Here is a 27,799-nt window from a genome sequence, read left to right on the forward strand (position 1 = left end):
CGAGAAGCCGACATTCCAAAACTGCATTCCGAACTCGTCGCGACCATTTCAAATTCATTGTGATACCCTTCGGTCTAACGAATTCTCCCACGGTATTCATGGACCCTACAAACCGAGTTTTCCCAACCATTCCTAGTCGTCCTTTTCATTATTTTCATCAATAATATACTCATCTACTCTCGAGGCAAGAACAAAACACTACCATCATCTACGACCAGCCTAGAAAGCATCAAGGCTGGGAATGTCGCGATGAAAGCACTACATGGATGGATAAAACTCTCGAAGTCGAAAGACGAAGCTTTTTGTTATAAGAGTAGAGTTGGGCGTTATCTGGGTGATCGACGATAGGTTAACCCAATCTGCCCATTTCCTGCCAATACAGGAATCAAACAAGATGGGAGGATTAGCTTGGATCTATATCCAGGAGATCGTGAGACTCCATGAAATATCGGTACCTACTATCTCGGATAGAGATAACAGACTTTCTTCAAGACTATGGCAGTCACTTCAGAGGGCTATGGGAACGTAACTAGACATAAGCGTTGCTTACCACCTTCAAACCAATAGCCAAAGTGAACGAACCATTCGACCACTCAAATTCATGCTACAAGTCTAGGTGTTTGAATTCAACAAGTCAGGGGATACCCGGTTTCCCTTGACTAAATTCTCATACAATAACAACTATCGCACGAGCATCAAGAATGCTCCTTTCAAAAACCCTTTATAGTCAAAAATGCATATCACTTGGTGGTACTCTCATGAGACCAGAAACCACTAACAAAACAACAGAAAAGATCGTCCAGATCAGAGCTCGATTACAAGCATCGCGTGACCGACAAAAGAGCTACGCCGATAAACGGCGAAAGCCCTTAGAATTCCAGGTCGGTGATCGAGTACTGTTGAAAGTCTCACCTTGGAAAGGGGTTATACGTTTCGGAAAACGGGGAAAGCTGAACCCGCGATACATTGAACCTTTCGAAATCGTCGCCCGAATAGGTCCGGTAGCCTACAGACTACAACTACCCGCGGAGCTAAACGGTGTACATCCCGTGTTTCATGTCTCTAATCTGAAGAAGTGCCTATCAGATGAAACCCTTGTCATTCCTCTTGACGAAATCAAAATCAATGAGAATCTCCTGTTCGTCGAAGAACCAATCGAAATTATGGACAGGGAGGTGAAGCGTACTAAGCAGAGTCGCATCCCGATCGTGAAGGTACGATGGAACGCAAAGCGTGGGCCAGAATTCACTTGGGAACGCGAAGATCAAATGAAGCAGAAGTACCCTCACCTATTCTAGCATTCTCAAATCTAGCTTTCAAACAGAATTTCGGGACGAAATTCCCTCTAACGGGGGGATGATGTCACAACCGGAAATTTTGTGTCATCTAATCTATACATTCAAGCTAATGAACATGATTGACACCTACTATTATAACATCAAAAACTTCAATCAAATACATCATACAAGTACTACAAATAGTCATCAAACAATTGGAGACCCTAAAAGTCCTTGTTTAAGTCCCTTTTGGACTAGGACTCCCTTATTGGATCCAAATGGACCAATAAGCTTCCAATTAGACTATCATGGGCTTAGAACCCTAATTGGGCTCTAATTGGACCCACACTAATTTATTTCAACATTTTGGGCCATGTTGGGCCTAGAATGAAATAAATTAATAACTATGAACCATAATTAACCTAATTTGGCCCTAACAAGTCATAAAAAAATCACCTTTATATTTATTTGGACCAAAAATCACTCAACTTAACCATGAAAATTGGGCTTAAGCATTTAAGGCCCAAACATTTCCTTTTCCCCACCATTCTCGGCCCAAGCTCAAATAAAAGGGAGGAGTTGACTTTTTCATGACACATCATCTTTGTATGGAGGATATCTAGGCATTACCCTTCAAACATCCATGCATTCTCATTCTTCCATGCAAACATCACCTCAAGGTCTTTTCTTCTCTCTCTCCCTCCCCCTTCTTGTTTTGGCCGAGAGTAACCCACACACACACACCTCACAAACTCTCTCTAAATTACTCAAGAAACCGTCCCCTCTGTCCACTCAAAAGTCTTGAAAATTTGGCTTGAAGTCTAAGAATCATCCTAAAGAAATTCACCATCTAAGGTAAGTTAATGTTTAACTTATGATCTAACTCCCTCTACTTCATTAAAATCTCTTCCAAATTCATTCACTCTTGTGATCTTGCATCCTAGAGGTCGAAATCTTCATCAAAGGGTGCTAAGGCCAAAAATCACTTCATTTTTCTTCCATCTTCTCTCCAAAACCGAAACCACACCCAAGGTGAGCTTCATACCCCCTATTTTCTGTTTTTATGAGTTTTTCTTTTGGGGGGGGGGGGAATACAAGTGAAAGTGTAGATCTATATGTGTTTTGTATGCTTTGTATGATTTCCATGCTTATATGTGTGCTTTTGTGAGTTATAATGTTGGATTTAGCCATAAAACCCCTCAAAACCGAGATATACCTTATGTTAAATGACTTTAGCATCTACTATATTTCTACATACTAAGTGTTTCTAGAAAAATAGCTAAGTGGTTTAGTAATAATTTCTTTGGGCTAAAAACACAATTTTTGGACCTAAAATGTGAAAAATACAAGATTAAGGGCCCAAATTGACATATCACGAATTCTGATGGATAAGGTGTGTCAAAACAGTTTCAATAAAACCATTTCTGGAAATATACTCATTTGGAGAATTAAAAACATAAATTTCAAGCTTAATGGGCTAAAAATGACATTTTTGGCCCAATGAGGCCCATTATGCGAAATTTTCTGTTTTGGAGGGCCAAAACTGTGTTTTTCTGTAAAACAGTGGACTATAAGTGTTCCAAGTCCTTTTCAAAGGTTTAAAATGCTTTTTAAATTTAAAAAGGACCAAAGTTGCAAAAATTTTACAATTTGGGCCAAAATTGTCAAAATTGCGAAAAAGAAGGGTAATAACCGAGAAAACTGAAATTTCACGGACTTAAACTGTTTTCTATGAAAAATATGCTGAAAAATATTAGTTTCAATAATTTTTGGTGTTAAAATGTCAAGAAAATTGATTTAAGGACCAAACCGGAAAGTATTTAAATAAAGGGTTGAAAAAGTAAATTTTACAAACAATGAGGGGCTGAAAACAGAAAACTTTCAAGGCTAATTCAATACATGCAATTTGATCAAATGATGGCACCGTGACTATCGACGAAATACAATACATTACAATACCAAAAGTCGTTGTTAAACGAATTGGTTCGGTCTCGAACCAATAAAAATCCGAAACTACTAACACGACGATACTACGACGCTATGACACTACGACACTACGATTCATACTAATAACGTTTGGGAATTCATTATACATGCGAGTGTGCACAGACGTCTACGCACCATCTTTGGGCCCCAAAAGTGTAAAATCTTGTTTGTTGAGCCTAGCTAGCCCAATGACCTGATCTTAAGGCCCGAAGACCTCTATCTTACGAAGTGTTGGGTTTTACCGATCTGACACAACGTAAATGGACTTTCAATGGCTTGTATACTACTGGTCCCCAAGGGTCCTTTGCTATTGCTAGTAGAGTCTACCTTTTTATGCGAGGCGGGTCTGGGACCCCTCGTACCTTTTTATCCCCAACCGGTTAATGGAGTCATCGAGGTCTTCGTGTCCTCTTTCTCTTCGGATGTGGGACTACACGTAGTCAGGGCGGTTGGATAACGTGATTAGTACGGACGACGCCTACGGGATCGTTAGTATAGCTATAGACTAGTCGTTTGTGTAACGCGTGTTTGTAGCAAATAATCATGCTCAAAAATAATCCAACGTCGCCTGGTTTTGATAACTTCACGCGTTGCAATGGTTTCAATGTACATTCATGGAATTCAATGAATTAGGAAAACATCGGGTTTTCCTAGGGTTTTTCAATACATACAGATTCGAAATACATACAACTTTAACGAACAATTGTTTTACAAGTATAGAAACAAACAAGCATACCTATGGATCTTCACATCTTTTTGACTGTACTATTTTCAGAAAATATCGGATTTTCTGGTGGTTTTCAAACAATACAAAACATTGGATTTCAAACACTACTTATGAACTCACCAACATTTCATATGTTGACGTTTTTCAAAATACTTGTATTCTCAGGTAACAGATAAAGTGAAGGATGAATTGTACTCTATGACGTTTTGCTGTTGTTTAACTAGTATCGAACAATTACTTTCGAGAATGTAATGTTTTGAGACAATGTAATGAATGTAAACACTATCAGTTGTAATACTCAAATGTTGGTGATGAATGATGTTATGTTTCATGTATATTCATTGTGATGGTATTCGATTGAGTCACAACAGCCCCCGGACGTTTCCGCCGTCTGGTTCGGGGGTGTGACAAAACAGCAGCCAAAACCCGAAAAACCCTAATTCTGACGAACTGACTCGCCGAGTCAGGCCTGGACTCGACGAGTAGGGGCCAACTCGCCAAGTCCAGGTACTGACTCGCCGAGTTGAGTCGGGCAGGGACCAAAAATCGTTTTTTCAGCAATTAAAGCAGTTAAGCATCACATACAACTGAAACCAATCAAAGCTCTGATACCACTGATGTGTTTTAGGCATAAGAAACATTCCTATGTGCTCATGCAAACCCTAATGCTTGGATCTAGGTTTCACTATTGAACATGCTTTGATTCCAAGACTTACAAACCCTAATCTAGCATATAAACAACAAAATTAACATATAGAATCAGATCTAGATGTTTACCTCTTCAATAGTTGGCTTAGATCTTGTATATCTTCTTCTTTTGAGCCTAAAGTCACAAATGCAACTCCTCTAATGGTTCACAAACCCCACAAGCAAGAAGGCAATATGAGAGAAGGAGAGAGAGGCTAGAAATCGGCCTAGGGTACTCTTAGAATCAAGTGGTAGCCGAATTCATGCCCTAGGGGTCATATTTATACTTACAGGTTACTAGGGTTTCACTCTAAACCCTAATGGACAGCTTAGCCACCAAGCAGCCCATGGAACCTTCTGGAATAAGGCCCTTGAATGAAAATATGATGGATACCCATCATAATTTCGTTCCCCCTTAAGCCCATTAGGTTTCCTTAACCTAAAACTCAACTATCATACATTTGACAGTTTATACCCCTTTATTCAATTAATCTCTTTTGACCACCAAATTAATTCCTAATTAATTCATGACCAATACTAATTAAATAAATATGATTTCTCCTTTAATATATTATTCTTATAATATATTAATAAATCATAATACTCTCTCTTTCTCCTTAAATTACCTTGTCAAGTTACTTTGGAGAAGGCAACCCAAAAGGACAATGCATAACCGGGTCAAGTACATACCAAATATAGTTACGGGTTTAGACACTATTCCAACAGCGTCTTGTCGTGAGGTCTTTGGTGTTCGGAGTTGACCTTCCTGTAGATCAGGCACCTCTCGACAAACCAGGCTCAATCCTGCAGGGTCGCTGGAGCTAGTGTTGCCATTGACGCTCCTAATGTCAACCTTAGGCAGTTGGTCTTTTGTGGCCCTTCTGAATGCAATAGAAGCAAATTTGGTCTGATGTCTGAAGAGTGGGACAGGGGCAGTAGAAACCCTACCAAAATTCCTAAGCTTCCCGCACTTATACCATCCCGATGACCCTAGTCTATAAACTCCCTCATGTGTCTTGCCGCATTTCCCACAGTGGCTCCAGCCCTGCTGGCTCTTCGACCTAGTGTTAGATTCCTTTGGTTTTTTCCCCGAAACCCCAGTAACCTGCCCAACCTCCACCTTCCTCTTTTTGATGTGCTCTATATCAATCTCCCACTCCCTCGCCATCGCTATCATGTCCTCCAAAGTTAGTCATGCCGAGTAGCTAACATGTTTCCGGATGTCAGCTCTTAAAATGTCAAAGTATCAGGTCTTCCACATATCCTCATCACCCGCTTACTGAGACACCAGTAAGGGCCTCTCCCAGAACTTGGCGGTAATCTCCGCCACCCACTCAGTCGTCTGTCTTATATAAAGAAACTCCCGGGGCAGCTACTGAATCTCTATAGTTGGCACAAACTCAGCCCTAAACCTGGTCACAAAATCCAACCAGGTAATAGCCTCAATAGCTGGTGCTCCCAAGGAATCACTGACTGCCTCCCACCAGTCTCTAGCTCTGTCCCTCAAACACCCTGCAGAATATCGAACCTGCAACCCCCTCAAGGCCAAAGTTGATCGACTGTGCAGACTCGATGTGTGTATTCCATCTCCTGGCCACAATGGGGTCCTTCACCTCGTGAAAATATGGTGCACCACATCCCCTGAAATCCTTGCAGGAGAGTATGTGCATCCCTGTCTGGCCAGATGTCATGTCACTCCTAAATGCCCTGAGACGCTCCTCTATCAGTTTGATGATCCCTTCCTTGATCGACCCAAAAATCACTAGGGTCGCCTCAAGGATGCCACTCGTAATCTCGGACGCAATGAACTCGCGTAGTTTGTTATCAACTGGCTCGGAACCTGAACCTGATCCTGACCCAGACCCAGAACCTCCTGCTCTGTGACATGTCATCACCATTCTGAAACAAAACACATAATCGTCAGGGTCATACATAACCTTGAGAGGTATCACACAGTCTACAAGTTCCCTGGTTCTTTCTCAACCCTCGTTGACTCGAGTACGGATCCTCTGCTTTCAGTAGTACGGGCCCATACTACCTTCCACATCTATCCGTACTTTCCTTAAGGATTTCCTTGACTTCACCAAGTCCCTTTCATTACTATTGCTCGCTGCAATAATCTCATCCTAGGCTTACCATAGGGTAACTCTCCGACCTACTCTCCACCATCAGTTGCATAAGAAATCCATGCTACCTTTACCCAACTAGCTTGCGAATACCATTACATATCACTAAGACCATATAATTCTTCAAATAGGAGATCTTATCCTACAATGGTTGGACTCAAACAAGAGCTGCGAAATATGACTAGACCTAACCTTCTGAAATTATTTATTCCTTGTAATATGTAACTTAACGTATTCGTTTACTAATTAGTTAAACATAACTAGAACTCCTAAAAGCACAAAGCAAACAACACTCGGACATTAAGTAACCTAACCAAACATTTCCTATTCACTCCATCATATCACTGACTAATCAGTTCTAGCATGTAATTCATTAAGCACATATAGCAGGCACATAAGGCATCTTCCTAGATCCCTAGTCCTAATCTAGCATGCAGTTCTCATACATGTACAATAGACATATAAGGTATCCTTCCTAGATCCTCAAGCTAATCTAGCATGCAGTTCTCATAATCATATCATATATTATAACAAACATGTATGGGTATCTTTGGTAAAACTTACTTGAGCTCGGTCGATTGCATGCATCACACAACTTGTTCTTTCTTAAAACTCTTTATTTTAAATTTTAGAAAAACTATTTTCTTGTAAAAATCTTTCAAACCCTAGATTTGAGTCTAAACACCCCCAAAGGTGTGTCCGAAACCCTCAAACCAAGGCTCTGATACCAACTTGTAACATCCTAAATTTCAAGACCCAAAAATTCATTTTTAATTAAAGATTCATAAAACAGATTACTGAAAATGCCATCAATGTTATTTGATATCATGAAAATCATAAGTCAACCATCTCAAAAACATATCATAGGAAAATAGTGTCAAAGTACAAATCCCAAGAATCTCATGTGCGTAAAATCATGTGTGCGATGTGCTGTTATCGTGCCCTAGGACCAAGGTACCATGTAAAGTTTCCAATTTTACATCCATGTAGGTTATATAGCTTAAAAGGCCCTAAAAGGTGGTTCACAAGTTTCATGGGATTCCCATGACCATAAAGTTGGAACCTTTATGCCATGGAGTCCCCCAACGACTCTAGATCTAAAGGTTCTTTCTACAAGGGACATCCAAATCCCAAATGCCACCATTATTGAACCAAAACATAGAGAAATAGCCCTAAAACTAGATCTAAACACTCAATAATCAAGGTAAGAGCTTTATCCCTCAGGTGAACCAGAAATGAAGCTCTACTTCTGGATCTACTCTTCTCCTTCACTTGCTTTCTCTTTCCTCAAGTCTCCTCTTCTTCAAAACCTCAACAAAGTACCAAGAATGGCTCGAAACACTAAATAATATATTAGAGTTTCGTAGCTAGGGATTGGGGTGATGGAGGCTGCAAATGAGGCCAGCAAGTGGGAATTAGAGTGCTTAAATAGGGTGCAAAACCCCGAAATTAGGGTTTCATTATGGCAGCCCTACTCGTCAAGTTGGGGCTCTCTAGTCTTCGAGTAGACTTGTCAACCCACGTACAATTTCCATCCCTACTTGTCGAGTTCCAGCACAAAAATGAATAATTTTATAACTTAATTACATACCAGGAACCGGGTGTTACACCTTCAGCCTCCATCTCTCGATTTCGAAACTCATGCCTCTCTTGCATTGTTATGAGCTTATGGCTTGATTTGGTTAAGCTTATGAAGAAAGGAACTTCTTGTTGGTGCAAGGAATCAATGAAAAAACCTGGATCCATCATCTTCTTCAAGTTTCTGAGTCATTAGAGTTATAAATCTTTCATATTGACCTTGCTCTTTTGAGATCCATGTTTATGATCTTTAGTGGTTGGTTTTGGTCCAATTTATGGATGCTCTTGTAGTTTAAGGAACTCCAAAGATTAATATGGCACTCTTGTGGTCATGGACTTTTGTTTTGTGAGAGAAAAGGTGCTTGTTTGAGTTTTCTTGATCTTATGTACAAGTTTTGGCTTTGAAAGAGCTTATTCGGACTTAGGGTTTAAGATCTTGCTTCATGGTGAGGTCTTAACGGATAAAGTTAGCAACCTTATCCATTAGGTAAATGAGAAGAACCAAATATGAAGTTTTAGGATTTCATCTATAAGGATTAAGTTGTTAATGAAGAAAAACACCTTTATGGAAGTAACCACGACATGGCCAAGAAGGGACCACGATGTGGTGATGTCCTGCATCATGACTATTTTGTCCTAATATGCCCATGATGTGGTGAAGAGGTCTCCACATCGTGGTGGCTGTTGAATTTTTTGACTGTTGACCATTGACTTTTGGCGAATTTGACTTTGGGCCAAACTTGAAGTATTTGGGTGTTGATTGAGGATTGGTCTATCTATGGTGTTAGTTGGTTTGAGAGATTGATAAGTGCACGGGGCGAGCGTGTTGCTGTGCTTCTCAGGTTCTTCAGCTTAGGTGAGTCTTCTCACTATGCCACATATGACATTGTATATCCTTTGTATGGTAGGATAGTGGTACCGTCAGGGTACAAGTATGGTAGTTGGCTAGAATAACTCCTTGTTATGAATGTAGAGTATAGGACACTCAGTTTCATGATATGCTAGACTTTTAGGGTCTTGCACACTGATTGTTTGATAATTTTAGGTGTCATGAGTGGTTAGGGTAATGATAATATTGGTTGTTTATTGAGGGTAGTGTGTGGTTAGTTTGGATAGCCTGAGAGCTCTTGGTCTAAAAGACGTATTTCATGGTTTTTGTTTGATTTATTATTATTGGGAGGGACCTTCGGTTCGTCTATCTATCTAATAACCGACTACATATAACTTTATGTATTTTATGGAAGACGAGGATTTGGCTCCTGACAATTGTATGGAAGGCCAGGATTTGACCTCTGACAATTGAGTGTGGGCGTGGCCTGTTATGTATGTCTGGGCGGGGTCCGTTATGTATGTTTGGGTAGGGCTCGTTATGTAAGTTAGGGATGGGTCCATTATACTCTTGGGTTGGGCCCATTATGTGAATTAGGATTGGGCCCGTTATATATGATATATGTATGTGGATAGGAGTTTTGGTTGGTTGGCAGTAGATCTGAGGAATTTGTGTGGATGCATTGTGTATATGATGGAATATATGGTATACTAGGGAACTAACTAATATTTATTCTTATAGTTGTGGACAAAATGTTTTGCAGGTTGTTCGTGAGAAGATCTCGACGAGACTGTACACACGTATCGAACATACTGATTTCTGTTGTTCTTGTAATTTGACTATGATAACATTATGGCTTCAAACAAATTAATGAAACACATTAATTTTAAGTTAAAGGTAATAATTGGTTAGTCTATTTTAAAAATAAAAACCTTTTTGCAATTTTCGGGACGTTACATTATCCATATAGCTAGGTTTAACCTTTTAGTTTTCGTATTTATTGTCTTTCTTTATCTCTTGTAATTGTACTCTATTTTATGATTCAATAATGATACTCTAAGAATATTTCAATCATTAGTTTACATGGTATCAGAGCTATATTCGGTCCGTCTTTATAGTTGTTGAAAGCGAGATGTACGTAAAGTTGTGGCATTCGTTTGATTTTTGGGTTTATTTTTATTTATCTAGATTGTTTCAAGGGAGTCGATTATTGATGGTATTTGTTTGATTTGGGGTTTTTTGTGCCACGATTTGGGTTTTTTTCTCCACAAAATCAACCTTTTTGTCAATATCTCGCTGCAATTTTATTTTCGTGTTGTGATTTAAGTTCAGAGTACCATTTTGTCTCTATCTCGTCGTGAGTTTATTTAAACACCAAAATTTTTGGACAGAAAGCATCTTTTTCTGTTTTGGTTAGTGTTTGATGTTTATTTCATTTAGTTGTTGCTACTATTTGTCAATTTTGAGGTTTTGTTATTCTATTTGACTGTTGATGTTCGTTATCGGTTTCAACAGTTTGATTTGTTCGTCTATTGTTAGTTTGGGATTATTGTTTAATTGTTTAATGTCAATATGGATCCAATGGATAGACCAGTCTGAAGAGTTAATTTTGATGAATGTGCTTACTGCACTGGAAGTCCTAGTGCCCATTGTTATTTAACAAAACAAAACAGCAACAAGATAAATCATATGGATCGTTTCAGCCATCACTTCACCATACAATAGAAACTAATTTTCATGCTACCACCGTGTCATCTTCTGTGTTGGATCCTTAATTTATTTAGCACTCCGAACAGTTCCTTGGTATCAATTATGTAACTATGTCTACATCTACATCTCATTCAAGTCTTTCCTAATTTAGTATTTTAGGTATTCTTTCATCATTATGGATCTTGGACTCCGATGCATCTTATCATCTGTCACTTTACTCGTCATCCTTTAGTTTCTTTGTCTTATGGTTCATTCGTTTCATTCATGCTGCTAGCTCTACACCTATGCCTATAGAGGGTGGTGGTTCGATTGTCTCTCCTTATGTATTTCTTAATGATGTCTATTATATTCTCACACTAGCTTTAAATATTGCCTCCGTTAGTCAATTGTATGAATCTATTTATTAGGTTTTATTTTCTGATTTTCTTTGTTGTCTTCTTGACTCTTACTCTCAAAGAGTGATTAGGACCAGTTGTAAGTTAGGAGAACTATATGTCTTGGATCAAGTCAAAATGTTAGATATCGCTGCCAATAGTGTTGATTTGTCTAATGTTGTTGTCGTTATTGTTGATTTGTCTTATTTTTGTTTGAATAATCTATCTTCTGACCTTTACCTTTGTCATTCACATTTGAGGCATGTGTCAACTTCTTGTTTATAGTTTTTAGCCTCTAATGGTGTTTTTGGTCGTTTGGACAGTCATGATATTTCTGACAGTTGTGGTTGGACACTGGCAAAATTTTCTTCTCTACCATTTAATAAAAGTGTTACTCGCTTTGTTGATCTATTTGATCTTGTGCATTCTGATGTGTAGGGTCCTTCACCAGTTTCCTCTAAAGGAAGATCCACTTATTATGTTCCCCTTATTGTTGCACTCGTTATATGTGGGATTATCTTATGAAGCACATATATGACTTTTTCACCATATATAGAGAATTTAGATCTTTAGTAAAAAATGAACACTCTGTTGTTATAAAATACTTTTGTTATGATTTAGGAGGCAAATATACCTCTAATTATTTTACTTAGTTACTTGCATATGATGGAACTAGGCACCAATCATCATATATATGGATACTCCTCAACAAAATTGTATTGTAGCAAGAAAACATTATCAGCTGGTTAAAATTGCGCGATCCCTGCTTTTATCCTCTCAGCCCCTAGTATCTTTTGGGTAGAAGTCCTTCTTACTGCTACATATGTTATTAATCTCATTCCCACAACACATAATTTTAGGATTTATCTCTATGTAAAAAATATACGGAAAACTTCCTGATTATTCTTCCTGTGTGTATTTAGGTTTACATGCTTTGTTTTACGACTTCACTCGGAGCGAACCAAGTTGTTTCCAAAATCTACTCTATGTGTACTCTTGGGGTACGGTATTGGTCAAAAAGGATATAGATGTTATGATCTAACAAGTCAAATATTGTATGCTTCTCGACATGTCACCTTTCTAAAACACATTCCTTTTTATATTATTCCTGTTTAGTCACACAACATGACTAAGTTAGAACTTCAAGCCATCCAACTTCTAATCCTATACCTATTGTTTCTCAAGAACCCTCACCTTCTGTTTCTCAAGAACCCCCATCTTCTGTTTCTCAAGAACCCCCACCATCACGACCTACTTGTACTCGAAAGTCCACCAAGCTTCCAAAATTTGTATATTCTTCTTACTCGCCTGTCTTTACCTCCTTTATTAGGAATATACATCGTCTCTTAGAACTAAGATTCTTCAAAGAGACCGTCTCTGGTCCTCTTTGGTAAAATATTATGGTTGAGAAACTTGTAGCTCTTTATCAGACTCATACATAGGATTTGGTTCCGCTCCCACTTGGAGAACACAAAATTGGTTTTTGTTGGGTATATAACATCAAAACCAAATATGATGGGTCTATTTAATGTTAGAAATCCATACTTGTTTCAAAAGGATACATGTAAAAATATGGTATGGATTATGAAGAGACCTTTGCTCTAGTTGCAAAGGATACGCACAAGAATATGATATGGATTATCAAAACCAAGTATTCTCTAACTGAAGGTGTTCCCTTGTTAAATCTAATCCGTTATCATACCATTATGGGGACTTTGGTCTATCTTACTGTCACTAGGCCATATATAGATCATGGGGTTCATGTGGTTAGCTAGTTTGTCAATGTTCCCTCCACGGTTCATTGGGGAGTTATTTATATTTTGAGATATCTTCGTGGTACTTAGTTTTCCTCTCTTGAGCTACGTGCCTATAATGATGTTGGTCGGGATAGCAATGTTTATGATCGCAAGTCTATTACCGGGTATTGTATCTTTCTTGGGGATTCGTTGATTTCATGGATGATTAAGAAACAAGATGGTGTATCTCGATCATCTAAATAATCTTAGTATCAAGCTATGGTTGTTTCTACGTGCGAGATTGTGTGGCTGGGTTGGCTTCTTATAGACATGGGTGTTCATATGCCATAGATTATTCCTTTTCACTATGACAATGAGAATGCAATAATGATTGATAAGATTGCAATGTTTCATGAGTGGATAAGATTGATTGTTATTTCACTCATCACCATTTCAGCATAGGACTATTTCTTTTCCTCATGTTCCATCCTCAAATTCTCAATATTGATTGTTGTCACATTATGAGCTTGAGGGTGGATATTAGCATTATAAAATTATTAGGCATTTTTTGCTTTGGGCATATTTGTCCTTTTAGCTCTATAGCTAGGTTTAACCTTTTAGCTTTCTTATTTATGGTCTCTCTTTCTTTTGTAAATGTACTCTCTTTTATGATTCAATAATGAAATCCTAGCAATATTTTGTACATTAGTTTACAAACCCAAGATAGTTTTCCTATTTATAGTTGTTGTAAATATACATGGAGCCCAAGATTTTCTCTCCAAAAGAGCCCTTGTGGAGAGAAAGGGAACTCTAACATATATAACCACTTATAAGACTGTGTTGCACCGATGTGGATACACTAACACTCCCGCTCAGGGTCAGAGGCTCGATGAGGATAAATAGGGATGTGCTAAACCACGGGGGTGCAGGATGCCGACTTGATACCATTTAAACAAGGAGGGAGCAAACAAGCCAAAAGAGGCAAACAAAAATAAATTAGAAAACCAATCGTCTTCTATGACCTACCGAAGCAACGGGCGAAGTCCATATTTGTTGTTCTTAAGAGGTTGAATCATCCTCAAAATTCCCATTTTGGTTTCAACAAGGTAAGATGAACTCAATTATGTGATTCTTGTTTGTTTTACATATAAGTTTTGAGTTAAGGTGTACGGTCTTTAACTTTTGGTAGGTTGCAAAGTGTTTTAGATTTTCATTTCTTGGTGTTGCAGGGTGCCATAAAAGTTTTGAAATTATATTTGTCAACGCAAATGTAATTTGTCAAATTGAAATTTGACAATGGAATTGTTTGTGATGAAATTTGTATGGATGTCCATACAAGGCAACACCATTAAAATGAAATTTGTTAAATTGAAATGGAATTTGCATTTGTTTGGATTTCTGTCATTTTACGGGAAATGTACTACACCATTGATCTGTTTGTGAAAGTAATTATTGCTTATTTGGTATTTGTTCATTTTTTTCAGTTTTTTGTTTTATGCTAAATTGCCAAATTGGTATTTGTCATCTGTGGGACTGCCCGTGAATTTGAATAATTATAATTGGCCATTGTCAATTGCTCAATATTTTGTTTATTTATTATTTAAAAAAAAAAACTTTATGCCTTTATAAAATTGAATACAATTTATTTCATTTGGATACTGAGCTCTAATTCGTTGCTTATTTACTGCTTACTAGTTATTTTTATATCATAAGTACCGCATATTTATTATAATGTTTCTTAATATTAGGAAGTTAAAGAAGGAAAAAAAAAATGGATGAAGATCAAATGCAATCCTAAAAGGGAGCCATGGATAAATTTATTAAAGCATTGAGTAACTCTAATGTGTCAAATGGGCATGAATGAGCTTGATCATAATTCGAATGATCATGATACTAATTTGACATAGCATTATGATCATTTGAATAAACATTATAATAATTTAGTGGTTTTTATGAATAATTACGTCTTTGAGGGGCAATTGTTTCACTCCCCCCGGCCAATATATGTTTGGACCGGTTCAGGTTCCGCTTAGCATTCTTCTCCAAGATTCTTAGCATCCATGATTCTGCATCCACCTTATTGCAGTTTTCAAAACATTTGAATGCAATATCTCCCAAAGAAAATTTTCCATGTTGGTAAAACGATTGATTACAAATCTCTGCATATGCAATACTATTACCGCAATATTTCCCTGTTAGCAACTCCGCAAATACCACAGCAAAACCCTCGCAATTGGTCTCTAATTCCAAGGGCTCTGAGAAAGCGATCCGTGGTCAGATAAACTGGGGGGAATTGAAGGTATGTATGGGAGACAGGCTGAAGTAACTTACCGCGCCCAGGATAATAGTCGTCACCGCTAGGAAGAGTATCCTGAGTCCAACTTTCTGGATAGTGACCATGTATCAACTTAGTAACATCATAACCTGAAAGCTTTGCTGTAAAATCCTGCGGAATTTATATTTCGTGCAAACAGGTAAAATCAGAACGGGGACTTAATATTTAATAGGAAAAAATAGCTTAGTGCTGAAATATGTTATTCATCACAAACAGTTAATATAGTACCATCTAGATTTTTTGTGGATGGGATTCATTGTAAAGTGGAATCAATGAATCATACCAGATCATCAATTTCAAATGCCAATAGTGAAAGAACTCAAACTATACCTCATCCAACAATATCCTACTTCTGTAAAGATTTGTCTTATTAATTCCAACAACATATTGTGTTTCGTTCAAGAAAACAATCCCTCGAGCGATTCCTACTGCTATTTTCATCTTTGTAACCAAGGGAAGTTGTGCTAAACCTCCTATATACAACCCATGAAAATCGAATTAAATTTGCAGTATTTTCAAATTTGATTTATGAATGGAGTTATTTATGTTGCTTACCGCTATCCAGGAGATCCTCAAAGTTTCCATTAGGCATGAATTCATACACTAGGAAGAGCTGTTTGCCTTGCAAGCAATATCCTATGAGCTTTTCAAGGTTGGGATGAGTAAATTCTTTCAACATTTCCAAATCCAACTGCATTCAAAAGTGATCATGTTTCACAACCGTGTTAATTCCGTGAAAGAAACATATGCAACACTACCATGTGAGTTGTACTGGAATGGAAGGAAATCTGGGTTTTCATGTCAGTAATATTTAAATAAAACGGGTACAAAACAAGATGCTTTACCCGGTCTACACATTTAAAGTGGTCAAGTCTCTTGACTGCAACTGGCAATCTAGTATTATCTTCAGAGGGGAAATGCGCTTGTTTATTGATCCAACCTCTGTAAACATACACATAGTAATCCAACTGTGTGCTATTTCCAAAGTAGCGCAATTTGTTATACGTGAATGATTTTAGATCTTTAGCCACTAATTCCTCAAACTGAAGAGGCACTTCACCCTGGTCCTTTCCATCTTTGTTGGTTGAAGAGAGGGGATTCATGTTGTTTTCAGGGCTCTTTGATGAACTGGTGCCATTTTGGTCTTAGAAGAAAAAGGAAACAAAACATCAAAAGATAACAGAGTTAGAAACAACTACATACGAGATCAGAAGTGAAGAAATACTTGCTTGTACATCTACCCAAGAGATAAATCAATTACATTCTTATTTGACAAAGCAACATTGTTCGACTTAGATATAGGGAAGAGAGGAAAGAAATCCTTGACATTATCAACTTTCATAAAATGGACCAAGCGGGGAAATGAGTTAGAGGTTGCACAAATTAAACTTATGTATGGGTGTTCTATATAGACGTAATTATTGCAGCTATATGCTAATTAGTAATTATATCAGATTACAACTATAAACACACAAATATGCACATATAACACTAATGAAAAGTTTGTATATACCAGCATTTAGTTTAGTCACAGAAACAAGATACTTATGAATCTTCCAAGTTAATCCAGTTCTACTTGATGGCTCAGTAGAACTGTCATATCTCTGTTGTAGTTCAAGTAAAGCCTGAAGTGAAACAACAATCTTAGCCATGGTAGGGCGTTCTTTTAGAACATTACGCAAACAACTATCTGCAATTTGAGCGAACTGTCTTAAACATTTGGGCAAAATTGTTCCTTTGATTTTAGAATCAACCATTTGATCAAATTTTTGTTCTTTCACGCATTTTTGAGCCCACCTTACCAAACTACATTGCTCCTCGCCATAGCGTTCGTCTACTGGAAGCCTCCCTGATAGCAATTCAAACAATACAACCCCAAATGCATACACATCAGTTTGCCTTGTCAGCTTTCTTGTGTAGAAATACTCTGGATCCAGATAACCAAATGTGCCTTTAACACTTGCGTCAACATATGACATTGATTCGTTGGTTGGGCCTATTTTGGACAGCCCGAAATCAGAAATCATAGCTTCCCAATTCTCATCCAAAAGAATGTTTGAAGTCTTCACATCACGATGAATGACTCCTTGTTGAGTTCCAAAACCTGTGTGAAGGTAGTCCAACCCACGACCAGCACCTATGGCTATCCTAAGTCGTTGAACCCAATTTAAAGGAGTTTCAGCTCTTTGTAGATGATGATAGAGGGTTCCATTTGGCATATATGCATAAACTAAAATCATCTCCTTGTTATCATCACAAAAACCGATTAGAGAGACCAAGTGACAGTGCCGTAGCTTAGAAAGCATCTCGATTTCGGCCCTAAACTCAGGTGCTCCCTGCTCAGATGTAGAATCCAACCGTTTGATGGCAACAACATGACTTGTTTCTTCAATACAAGTACTACCTCTGTACACCTTTCCGAATCCTCCATGACCAATCACCAGTTCATCATCGAAGTCTTTTGTTGCAGATTGAATCTCTGCAAGAGAAAATCGAAGACATTGTGGTGTTGATGTTAACGATGGGAATTTTTCATCCTTACGACTAGGAGAGGACATAATCTTGGTTTGTGACTGAAATCTCTATCTGCAAGAATGTAATTCTAGCTTCTTAATTGAGTCATAGATCAATTTGTAGCTTCCAGATTCAAGGAAATTACATAGCAAAAAGTAGGATAATTCACCATCAAGGACGACTCAAGAAAAGTCATACTTCCATGCTACAAGATAAGCAACTTGGTAAGGAGTGGCCCAAAGAACAGATAAAATTTAAGACATGACTTTTGCTTAAATGGGAGGTGGGCAGTGGGGCACCAAGGAAGATGGGAAAAGCCTTTTTGCTTAAATGGATTTCAAATTGTAAATGCAATCGACATAAATAAAATATTTGTCTGCATCATCCACCACACAAAGTAGGCGGCCAATAAATATCATGTCCATTCATTTTGGAAGCCACAAATGTGAAACCAAAAATCCATTTATCTCCGTTTACGTTGTTCAAGAAATAAGATATGTATCTGAGTATGAATATAAACCAAATGGTGACCTAAAGTACAAATATTAAGCATGTAAATTTTAATCAATCTAGAGTAGGAATGGGGCGCCATGGCTTACAGTTTTGCGAGGACAGATACACCGACGTGCTCTCTAATTAAATCCCCTGCCACAGCGCTTAGTAGAACTCCGAAGTGAACATTGGCTGCCAAATCTCAACATTGTACATAGACGGTGGTGGTGGGAAAAGGGCGGTACTTAATATGTGTTAATTATAATATCTTGGGTTAACCTTTCACCGCCAACGCCACATTGCTTTTGGTGACTCCATTGTCTTATCTTTCATTTTTCATTTAATTATATTTGTTTTTTTAATACCAATAACTTATTAATTTAAAAAAAATACCAATAACAATTACTAATTTTAAACATTTAACTTATTAAATGAAAATAGAAATAAATATAAGATAAAAAATTAATTAAACCTATTTCATTAATTTTTTAAAAAATTACATAATAATTATCAATAAAAAAATCATCAATTAATCGCAATTTATTTTTCTTCTTTTCTCTTTCAACTCTTTAGTCACTTAAAGGAGTTTCCTATTAGATGATCGTTGGGCATCATTAAGATTTTAAAATCTTCAACCTCGTATATTTCCTTTCGAGCATACACTACTAGAAACTTGAGTCTCAGCTACGGATTTAGAGAGGGATTTATTCCGTAGCAAAATTTTGGCTTATAGAGAGGGAATTACGAGAGATCTATGATGGTTTAAACAAGTATTTTATTTATTCAAAATATAGCGTATTAGAGAGGGTTTAGCGAGGGATAAGTTACGGATCTTACAAGTCTTTATCGACACGCCCTTATTCGTCGGTAATCGGTGGAAAACAAAGGCATTTGGCGAGGGTTCAACGAGGGAAAAAAATCGTCGACTTTTTGCCATCTGCTATGTATTTAGTGAGAGAATGCCGACGGAGCATACACACATTATGTTTTTTTAATTGAAGATCTCTCGCTGAAATTGACGAATCCAATTCCAGTTTCACGAAGTTTGTGTAAGTCTCCTTCCCTCCTAAATCTGCTTTATCACTCCAATTGAACACGAAGTTTGTGTAAGTTTGACTCTCGAGTTGCAGCTTAACCTAATCTCACCATCTCCGTTCAAACAGATAACGACACCATGGACCATTGCAGCTTCCGATTCCGACAGCCTCCACATTTTTGAAATCTAAAATTATTCTTCCTTAACTTCCGATTCAGGTAAACCTCTTGATTTTATTTGCTTTAGTCATATATTAGGTTAGGTTTGGTTCAATTGCACAATATATTACGTTAGGGTTTAATTTCTCCATTTTTTCCTTTTTCAATCGTCATTCCTCTTATATCGATTGCATCTATAGTAAAATAGATACTTAGAATTAGAACTTGATATAGGGCTTGATTGGTTGCTTTAGTCCTATATAAGCCTGGTAGCATAAGTTTTGTGCATCTCCTGTGTCATCTATGTGCATGCATCCACATGCTCTGCAACAAGCCCAACAGCACCAGTTTCATAGGCAATCATAGTAAACTGATAAATCCTCCAATCCGTGTCAGCTGTTTTCACCTGTGTAATATGCCTAAATGCAAGTCAAAATAAGTTTACTGATCAAGTAAAAAGACATTATATAGAATGCCCTAAAGTGATGAAGGTCTATGGGATTTTGAAATAGTGGTGGAGACAATTTCTTATTACTAGTATGTCCATCGAGAACTTTTTTTAAGGTGGGACACCTAGGATCCCTGTCACAAGATCAAACAGGCTGTCAATAGTAAGCTGTCACTATTGTTCTCATGGCTTTATTATGTTATGTGGAGACTTTGTAACGAGGTTGAATTGAAGAAAAAAAAAGATAAATATAAAAGCAAGAAATATGATAGTTAAATGTATGAGAGGTAAAAATGTAAAACATACAGTAGGGGTTTTTGACATTCTTTGAAAATGGGGAAGACTTCTATCTATGAATCCGTTTGGAGCTCGTTGACCTCCTACTGATTTGTTGACCAACACATGCAATCATTTGACTTATGTTGATTGTTTGGAAAAGAAATTAATTCTATTGAATTTGTTGTTCATAGAGTTATGGAAGATATTAGATTGAAGTTATTTGGTCTTAAATTTGGTTATTTGGGGCTGAATATAGAGATTTGTAAAAGTTGGAACATCCCAATCAAAAATGTCAATGATTCTGATGGGGATTGATTTGAATTGTTTTTTGGTTAAAAGGAAGTGCTGGCATGTTTGCTGTCGTGGTTTTAGGTTGATGAGAATAAGGATGGATTATAATAAATGTGTTGTTTTGAGCAATTGGCTTAAAGGGTATTTTTGTTAATTTTGGAAAATAAGAAATTTAGAAGAAGGTATCGTGAGTTGCAATTTCAAAAGTATCTATTTTTCTTTGATCTTTTTGGAATCTTGGTGGGATAATATTTTGAAGAATAGAGATTGCTGGATGCGAATTCAAGAACAGGGTCTGATTGTGATTTTTTTGGATAATGAGGAGGATTGGATTTTTTTATCTCAGGCCTGCTATCGCAGGATCATATGGAGGGAGGGATACTTGCGATTTGGAGATCTTTATTACTGGGATGGGAGAATTTTGGGTCAAGGGCATATTGGGTATATCCTAATTTTTGGTGAGTTTCGTTTCTGGTCGGAAGAGATTGCTGGTCGTTGTAGGGTGAATAGTACTTGGGATCTTTCTTTTAATGGAGGTTTAAGTGGTGAGGGCATTTTGGGAATTTCTATTTTCCTCAATGAATTTTGGGGCTGGAGCGATCTGATTGCTGGTTGGATTGTTGTGCATATTAATTGCTTCCCTGTATTCGATTTCCTTTTCATATATTCTTCTGGGTTTTTTATTATCGGAAATGGTGGGAGTTCTTTTTTGAATGTTCTGAGAAGAAAGGTGTGAGGCAATTTAATCAATTTTTTATTATGGTGGTTTGGACCTGTGATTGGCATTTGAAGATTGATGTTGGCATTGGGAGGCATATTTGGTATTGTTTTGATCCTTTGGATGGTGAACATGAGGTGAATAAAAAGTTATTGGGTTGTAAATATGGCTCACGGTGTTCGATTTTTTTGGAGTTGGAACCAAGGGCATTTTGGTCATATATATAGAGATTGTGTTAGAATGATTGAGAAGGGGTTTAAACATGATAAGGATTGGGTTCTGACTTTATTCATTTGTTATTACACGCATTAAGAGAGGTTTTATGGGAATGGGAAGTTTTATATTCAGGGGTATTTAAGGAATATTCGAAAGCCTAAAATGTAGTTTAGGATAAAGTGTTTTGCTTTTTTTTTTTATGTTTTATGTGCCTTACATTATGTTTATTTCTTCGTATTTATTAAATAGGAGGTGGGAGTGAAGAAGTTCCAGTCGTGCTTTACCCATAGTTCAAGAGAGAAGCAACTGTTGAGCCTCTGTTCTCCTCTGTTCTCGTTCTCTGTTCAAACAGGTGTGATTATTTTATATTTGATCAAATATTTATTTTGTTTTAGTTGTGACAAAAATATTTATAATAGTCGTGACACTTAAGTTTATCCTCTGTTCTCCGTTCAAAAATATTTTAGTTGTTTGATTGTTTTGTAAGTTCCCTGCATGCTTGTTAACTGGATCTGGTTATAGAAAAAAAAAAAGAACAAAAAAATATATTTTTCATTCTGATCAAAATTGAAATGCATTGGATGTTATTTTGTTTTCCCTTGGTTTGCTTTTCTCTTTACTGACCATTTTATCCCTGGACACCAATGCATGGATCTTTGCTCTATTTTGGTAACATAAGCCCCTCTGCGATTTTTTTCTCCCTGTGGTTTCATTTTGTTTTGGAATTATATGGTAAAATGACGAATTTGTCCTAAATCATTAGATGCATGTGATAGAACAACTTTAATGTCTTCAAGTTTCAGCCCCTTTCCTTGAATTGCCAAACAATTGGAACAAATACCAAAATACCCTTTTAACCCTACAATTTCACAAGAAAAGTTTCAATTTCAATTCCAATTCCAATTCCTTCAATACCAACTCTTTATCTACTTCCTTTATTTGTGAGATTTGTGAAATTTTTCAATAGATTCACGTGATGGACCTTCTTTCTGCAACAACATTGCCCCTGCTTCTTAATCCAAAAAAATCGAAAATAGAACATACATTTACAACTTCTCAATTCCAATTCCAATTCCAATTCCAATTCCTTCAATACCAACTATTTAGACAGATTCCATTCCTTCCAAAAAAAACATTAACTCTCTTACCAAACCAATGCTGCAATCAACCTTCTTGTCCTTAACTCTCTTAGCCTTGTTCTTCCTTCTTTTCGGATTCTCTTTGGCTTCAGTGTCATGTCATTCACAGAGAGCTCCTCGGCATTATCCTCTTCAACAAGCCTGTGCAAAAACTTGGGTCATTAATCACTCATATATACAATAATGTAAATTTCCATTATTTGGTTAATTAACCTTATTTAATTCACGTGTGTATGTGTGTATGCATGCTTCATTTCTGTAATTTGATAACTCATATTTTCTGTAAAACTTCATTTCCTTTCTATATTTGTAATAAAATAATTACTTTTTTTAACATCTCCCTAATTGCCCTGATTCTGTGGGACCAGGGAGCTTCTGAAAGGTGAATCAGAGGGACTTTTGAAACTTCCTGCATTCCACCCTTATGTTGAGCTCTATGCAAAGGTATATTGTGAACTTATTATTATTATTATAATATAATAACCAAATGTGATGCCAAGTAAACTTTGATCTTTTATTCACCGGGTAGAAACTAGAAAGGTTCCTTCCATAGGAAACCTAAAAGTTCACACTAAACGTACACTTTTAAAACAAACCCATTCCCATTGCTTTATTTAAGTAGAATTTTAATATAAAATGTTACGTTTTAATAGAATTTAGTTTTAAGCCATGTCATGGTTGTTTATAGGTTTGACTGAAAGGGTGATCCAAAGTTCCATTAGTGAAAAACAAGCTGAACAGCAGGTAATGTAACTCTTGTCAATAACTTTTTAGCTAAAATGATCGTTTTCTTTTTCTATATACATTGCACTTTCATTTATTTGTGTATTATAGCATGTTACCTTCTCTTACTTCTATAATTTTCTATTATAATACATACTTGTTCTAACCAATAGTTTATTAATTCTTGATTTTAAGGGTTATCTTTTGACTAATGGCGCCACGAGGAGCCCGTGGTGGTGGTCGCAGTGGTAGTCACATTGGTGGTCGTGATGCTGGATATAGAAATGCATCTCAATCACACAATAATGCAGAAAGTCAACCTTCTTCTTCAATTAGAGGATCAAACATCTTGGAACAAGTTCGAAGTAACCCATCAAAAAGGAAGTTCATTGAAGTCGATTCTGAAAACGAGTACTAATGTTAATTTTACAATTGTTTATGAAAATGAATTTACTTGTTAATGATAATACTAACGCTAATTTTTTTAATTATTTATTCTTTGCAAGATTTACGGATCAGATTTCAATGATCAGAGCCATCACATGTATATTGAAGACGATGTTTGACGGCCCATGGACCTCATGGAAGAAGGTTGACAAAGAACATCGTGATGCAATGTGGGAACACTTCAAGGTTTGTACTTATTATTTTTATGATTTATCAAAGTAAAACTTGGTGTAAAATGAAAAAGATAATTGTATGCGTGATCTACATGTAGGGTTTGTATGTTTGGCCCGAAGAGACTGATGTTCTTGCTCGCAAGGTATGGGAAGACTGTATGAAGAAACGATTTCCTGACATAATGCGAAGAGCACACGGAGAATCTTTAAAACTTGCCAAAGCTGTAAATGTGAATGCCTCACTAGAAGGTGATTTAAATTTGCTAAAGGACTATCACCCAAATTGGATAAAAAAAAAAAGAGTATTGGGAAAAAAAAATAATCAATGAAGTGTGGACCATTTCCAAATGGAAACGTTTATCACAATCAGGGAAAAATAACAGAAATAAATTAGAAGATGGCTTTGTTTCCAAACATACCGGGGGTTCTATATCTATTCGTCAACATAAGAAAAGAATGGTAAGATGTTTGCATCTCACCTTAGTTTCCACATAGACTATTGAGTTTTTTTTTTGTTTTTTAATGTATTACTAATGGATTTTGTAGCAAGCAACACTTAAACGCCCTCCTACAGGAGTTGAACTTTATGCAAGGTTGCACACTAAATGGTCTACTCAAGAATACATTACACCAAAGGCAACTAAAGTTAAGGTATTTTCAATTCTTTTGTAGGAAACAACACTTCCTACTACTCGGGTTAATAACTTTGTTAAAGCAACAAATTGATAGAAAACAAATCTTTCGTAAGTAGTAATCAACTTACAAAAGAAAAGAAACAAATTATTATCTCTAAATGTTTGATCCTCTGCCTAGTTGTAATTAAGTGTTTTGTAAGTAGTAATCAACTTTATGTAAGGTTTCAGTATTAATTAATAGGAGGCTTATGAAGTGGTTCATTCCATTCCTTGATTATGAATTTAATGGAATGGAATGAACCATTCCATTCCTTATTTCATGTTTATGTTTTTTCATATTTTTTTTTGCTATAATAGGAGGCTTATGAAAGTGCTATGGTGGCTAAGTTTGGTGATGATACTAGTTGCCACCCCCTCTTGGATAATGAAACATGGTGTGATGTTTCCGGAGGAGCCAAGAAAGGAAGAATATATGGATTTGGATCTGTGTCTGATCCAGCGAGATTTTTGGAAGGAACATCTAGTATAATAACATCCCAAGAGGTTCGTTTAATTTTGTACTTTATAAAAATTTCCTATCATAGAATTGTACTTACAAAGTTTCCTATCATGGTATTATACTTACAAAGTTTTCTATCATGGCATTGTACTTACAAAGTTTTCTATCATTGTACTTTAGGTTGTCTATGAACGTGTACGAAACGAGATGCGTGGGGAAATGGATGCTAAAGCTGCAGAAATAGAAGGTAAACGTCAACAAATACGTGAGGAAATGGATGCCAAAGTTGCAGCAATAGATGCCAAACAACAACAAATTGATGCAAAATATGAAGCAATGGAGAAGATGTATGCAGTCTTGCAAAATATGATGGGAAATTGAAAATTAGAGGTAATATGATGTTAACCATTAATGTTTGATGTTTTTGAATGACTTGTTAACGTTTTGTATTTGATACTTTTGATTGTTTTGAATAATGTTTTATAGGAATGAGAACCGAAGATGATTGGTGCTAAAATGTTATTTTGAAGGTTAAACTTTTTTTTTGTTTGTACCTCTTTTGCATACTTTGGATTTCTTGGTGCTAAAATGTTATTTTGAAGTTAAACCTTTGGGAGTTTGATGTTATATGGATTGTTTTGGTTTTGGATGTTTTTTGAATGATACTTTGGTAAACTTTGATAGTTTGGTATTGTAATGTTTGGTTGTATTGTTATTCGATGTTTTTTAGTATAAAAATTTGATGATTGTAGTATTTTTTTCTTTTAGAATCATAAAAAAAAATGATATTACAAGTTAGCAACGGATTGGTGAGAATAAAAAAAGTATTTTAATGCATCAATTTTGCGAGGGATTAGCTACGGAAAAAATATCATGTCTAAAGTTTGCGACGGATCAGTGATGGAACAAAAAAAAATTAATGTATAAATTTTGCAAGAGATTAGCTATGGAAAAAACCATGTCTAAAGCTCGCGACAGATCAGCGACGGAAACAAAAAAAATCAGTATATGAATTTTGCAAGGGATTTGCTACGGAAAAAAACTGTTCAAGGAAATTTGCGACAAAACAGCGACGGAATGACTTTATCAAATTTTGTCGCTAATGCCCTGAGTAAATGTATTGAGTGACATTTAGCGACGGATATTCTGTCGCTACATTTGTTGCAAGGAAAAACCTCTTCGTCGCTAAAACCCTTGCTGAGAAATTAGCCACCTATTAATTACCTATGAAGTGAATCCGTCGCTGATCCATCGCAAACACCATTTAGCAACGGATACTTCCGTCTCTAAAACCCATGTTTCTAGTAGTGTTATGATACCGTGTCTTTCTTGATTTTAAGGTATATGTGATGCACATAGAGGGGTCAAAGCATTAGCATTGGTCCTCATTTGCACCTCTACCATTTCAAGTTGTAATTTCAGATGGTTACAGGCGAGAGAGGATTCTTGGCATTGTGGCAGATTCACTAACTTCACAATTACCACCTTCTAGTTTCATTATATTTATAAATTTTAATTTTTTTAATTTGTTATTATGGAATGAAAACAGGCGATGATGATTCTAGGTGAAAACTTTTTGCGACATCATTACATATATAGTCTTTTTAGCTGGAAAGGAATCAATAATGGCTAGGAAAGGAATCAATAATGGCTAGGATACTAAGTGACATCTAATACGGTTGTATGGTTTATTAGATGGGTGTAATATTAGATGGACCTATTATATAAAGTGCGGCTATTTATGAACCTATTATATAGAGTACAGCTAAATAGCCGTACTCTATTAGGTAAGGTAATCTAATACCCCCTCTATTAGTACGGTTCAATAATATATGTACTATATCTTCAGTTTCAACCGTATTATATTACACTTTTTCTAGTAGTGTGGGCATGATGATAACAATGAATGAGCATGATCATAGTTTGAATGATCATGATATTGATTTGACATATCATGATGATAATTTGAATAAACACTATAATAATTTAGTGGTTTTATTAATAATTACATCTTTATGGGTTCTTTTTACTTCGGGGCTCAAAATATGTTTGGACCGGCTCCATATAGCATTCTTCTCTAAGATTCTTAGCATCCTTTATTCTGAATCCACTTCGTTGCAGATTTGAAAACATTTGTTTGCAATATCAACAACAGACCATTTTCCATGTTGCTTAAACCATTGATAACAAATCTCTTGGAATTCAATTTGATTAGGTATTTTTTTCCCTGTTAGCAACTCCGCAAATACCACTTCAAAACCCGTGAGATCGTTTTGTAGTTCCAAGGGCTCTGAGAATGTGATCTGTGGTTAGATAGATATATATCCAATTGTATCACCGCAAGGACTGACTGGGGGGAAGTTATGTATGGGAGACAGGATGAAGTACACCCAGGATAATAATCGCCAATGTCAAGATTATGAGGACACCGAATTTTTGCAGGATATGGACCATGTATTAACTTAGTTATATCATAACCTGAAAGCTTTGTCATAAAATCCTGCAAAATTATATTTCATGCGTACAGGTAAAATCAACAAGGGGCGTTAATATGTAATTAGAAATAATAGCTTAATGCTGAAATATGTTATTCATGAAAGGCAGGTGATGTTCAAGTGGTAAAAACTTGCTCAGGGTAACCTAAGTTCCATGCATGATAATGATAT

The 27,799-nt window shown here is 36.5% G+C and overlaps 2 protein-coding genes across 2 annotated transcripts; one reads left to right on the forward strand and one right to left on the reverse strand.

Moving 5' to 3' along the window:
- Positions 1-14,817: 14,817 nt before the first annotated feature.
- Positions 14,818-18,175, reverse strand: LOC111882262 (serine/threonine-protein kinase PBS1). The gene is made up of 6 exons (XM_023878617.3): positions 16,879-18,175; positions 16,211-16,509; positions 15,921-16,056; positions 15,696-15,838; positions 15,362-15,476; positions 14,818-15,285 (listed from the first exon to the last, which is right to left on the reverse strand). Exons 1-6 carry the CDS (start codon positions 17,921-17,923, stop codon positions 14,981-14,983), a joined length of 2,043 nt encoding a protein of 680 aa, XP_023734385.1. The 5' UTR covers positions 17,924-18,175; the 3' UTR covers positions 14,818-14,980.
- Positions 18,176-24,294: 6,119 nt separating this feature from the next.
- LOC111882269 (uncharacterized) lies at positions 24,295-25,829 on the forward strand. The gene is made up of 5 exons (XM_023878621.3): positions 24,295-24,458; positions 24,546-24,650; positions 24,992-25,177; positions 25,314-25,523; positions 25,620-25,829. The coding sequence occupies exons 1-4, from the start codon at positions 24,456-24,458 to the stop codon at positions 25,512-25,514; spliced, it is 495 nt and encodes a 164-aa protein (XP_023734389.1). The 5' UTR covers positions 24,295-24,455; the 3' UTR covers positions 25,515-25,523; positions 25,620-25,829.
- Positions 25,830-27,799: the final 1,970 nt, after the last annotated feature.

Source organism: Lactuca sativa, chromosome 7, assembly GCF_002870075.4.
Source record: "Lactuca sativa cultivar Salinas chromosome 7, Lsat_Salinas_v11, whole genome shotgun sequence".
NCBI classification, from domain to species: Eukaryota; Viridiplantae; Streptophyta; class Magnoliopsida; order Asterales; family Asteraceae; genus Lactuca; species Lactuca sativa.

What these genes read in the sequence shown, in the direction of transcription:
- LOC111882262 (XM_023878617.3), bottom strand. Translation starts at nt 17,923, where the DNA reads ATGTCCTCTCCTAGTCGTAAGGATGAAAAATTCCCATCGTTAACATCA. An exon ending in TGAGGATCTCCTGGATAGCG is followed by an intron (nt 15,839 to 15,920) that starts GTAAGCAACATA and finishes GGTTGTATATAG; the next exon opens with GAGGTTTAGCACAACTTCCC. An exon ending in CGACTATTATCCTGGGCGCG is followed by an intron (nt 15,286 to 15,361) that starts GTAAGTTACTTC and finishes TCGCTTTCTCAG; the next exon opens with AGCCCTTGGAATTAGAGACC.
- LOC111882269 (XM_023878621.3), top strand. An exon ending in CAAAGGCAACTAAAGTTAAG is followed by an intron (nt 24,651 to 24,991) that starts GTATTTTCAATT and finishes TTGCTATAATAG; the next exon opens with GAGGCTTATGAAAGTGCTAT. An exon ending in GTATAATAACATCCCAAGAG is followed by an intron (nt 25,178 to 25,313) that starts GTTCGTTTAATT and finishes ATTGTACTTTAG; the next exon opens with GTTGTCTATGAACGTGTACG.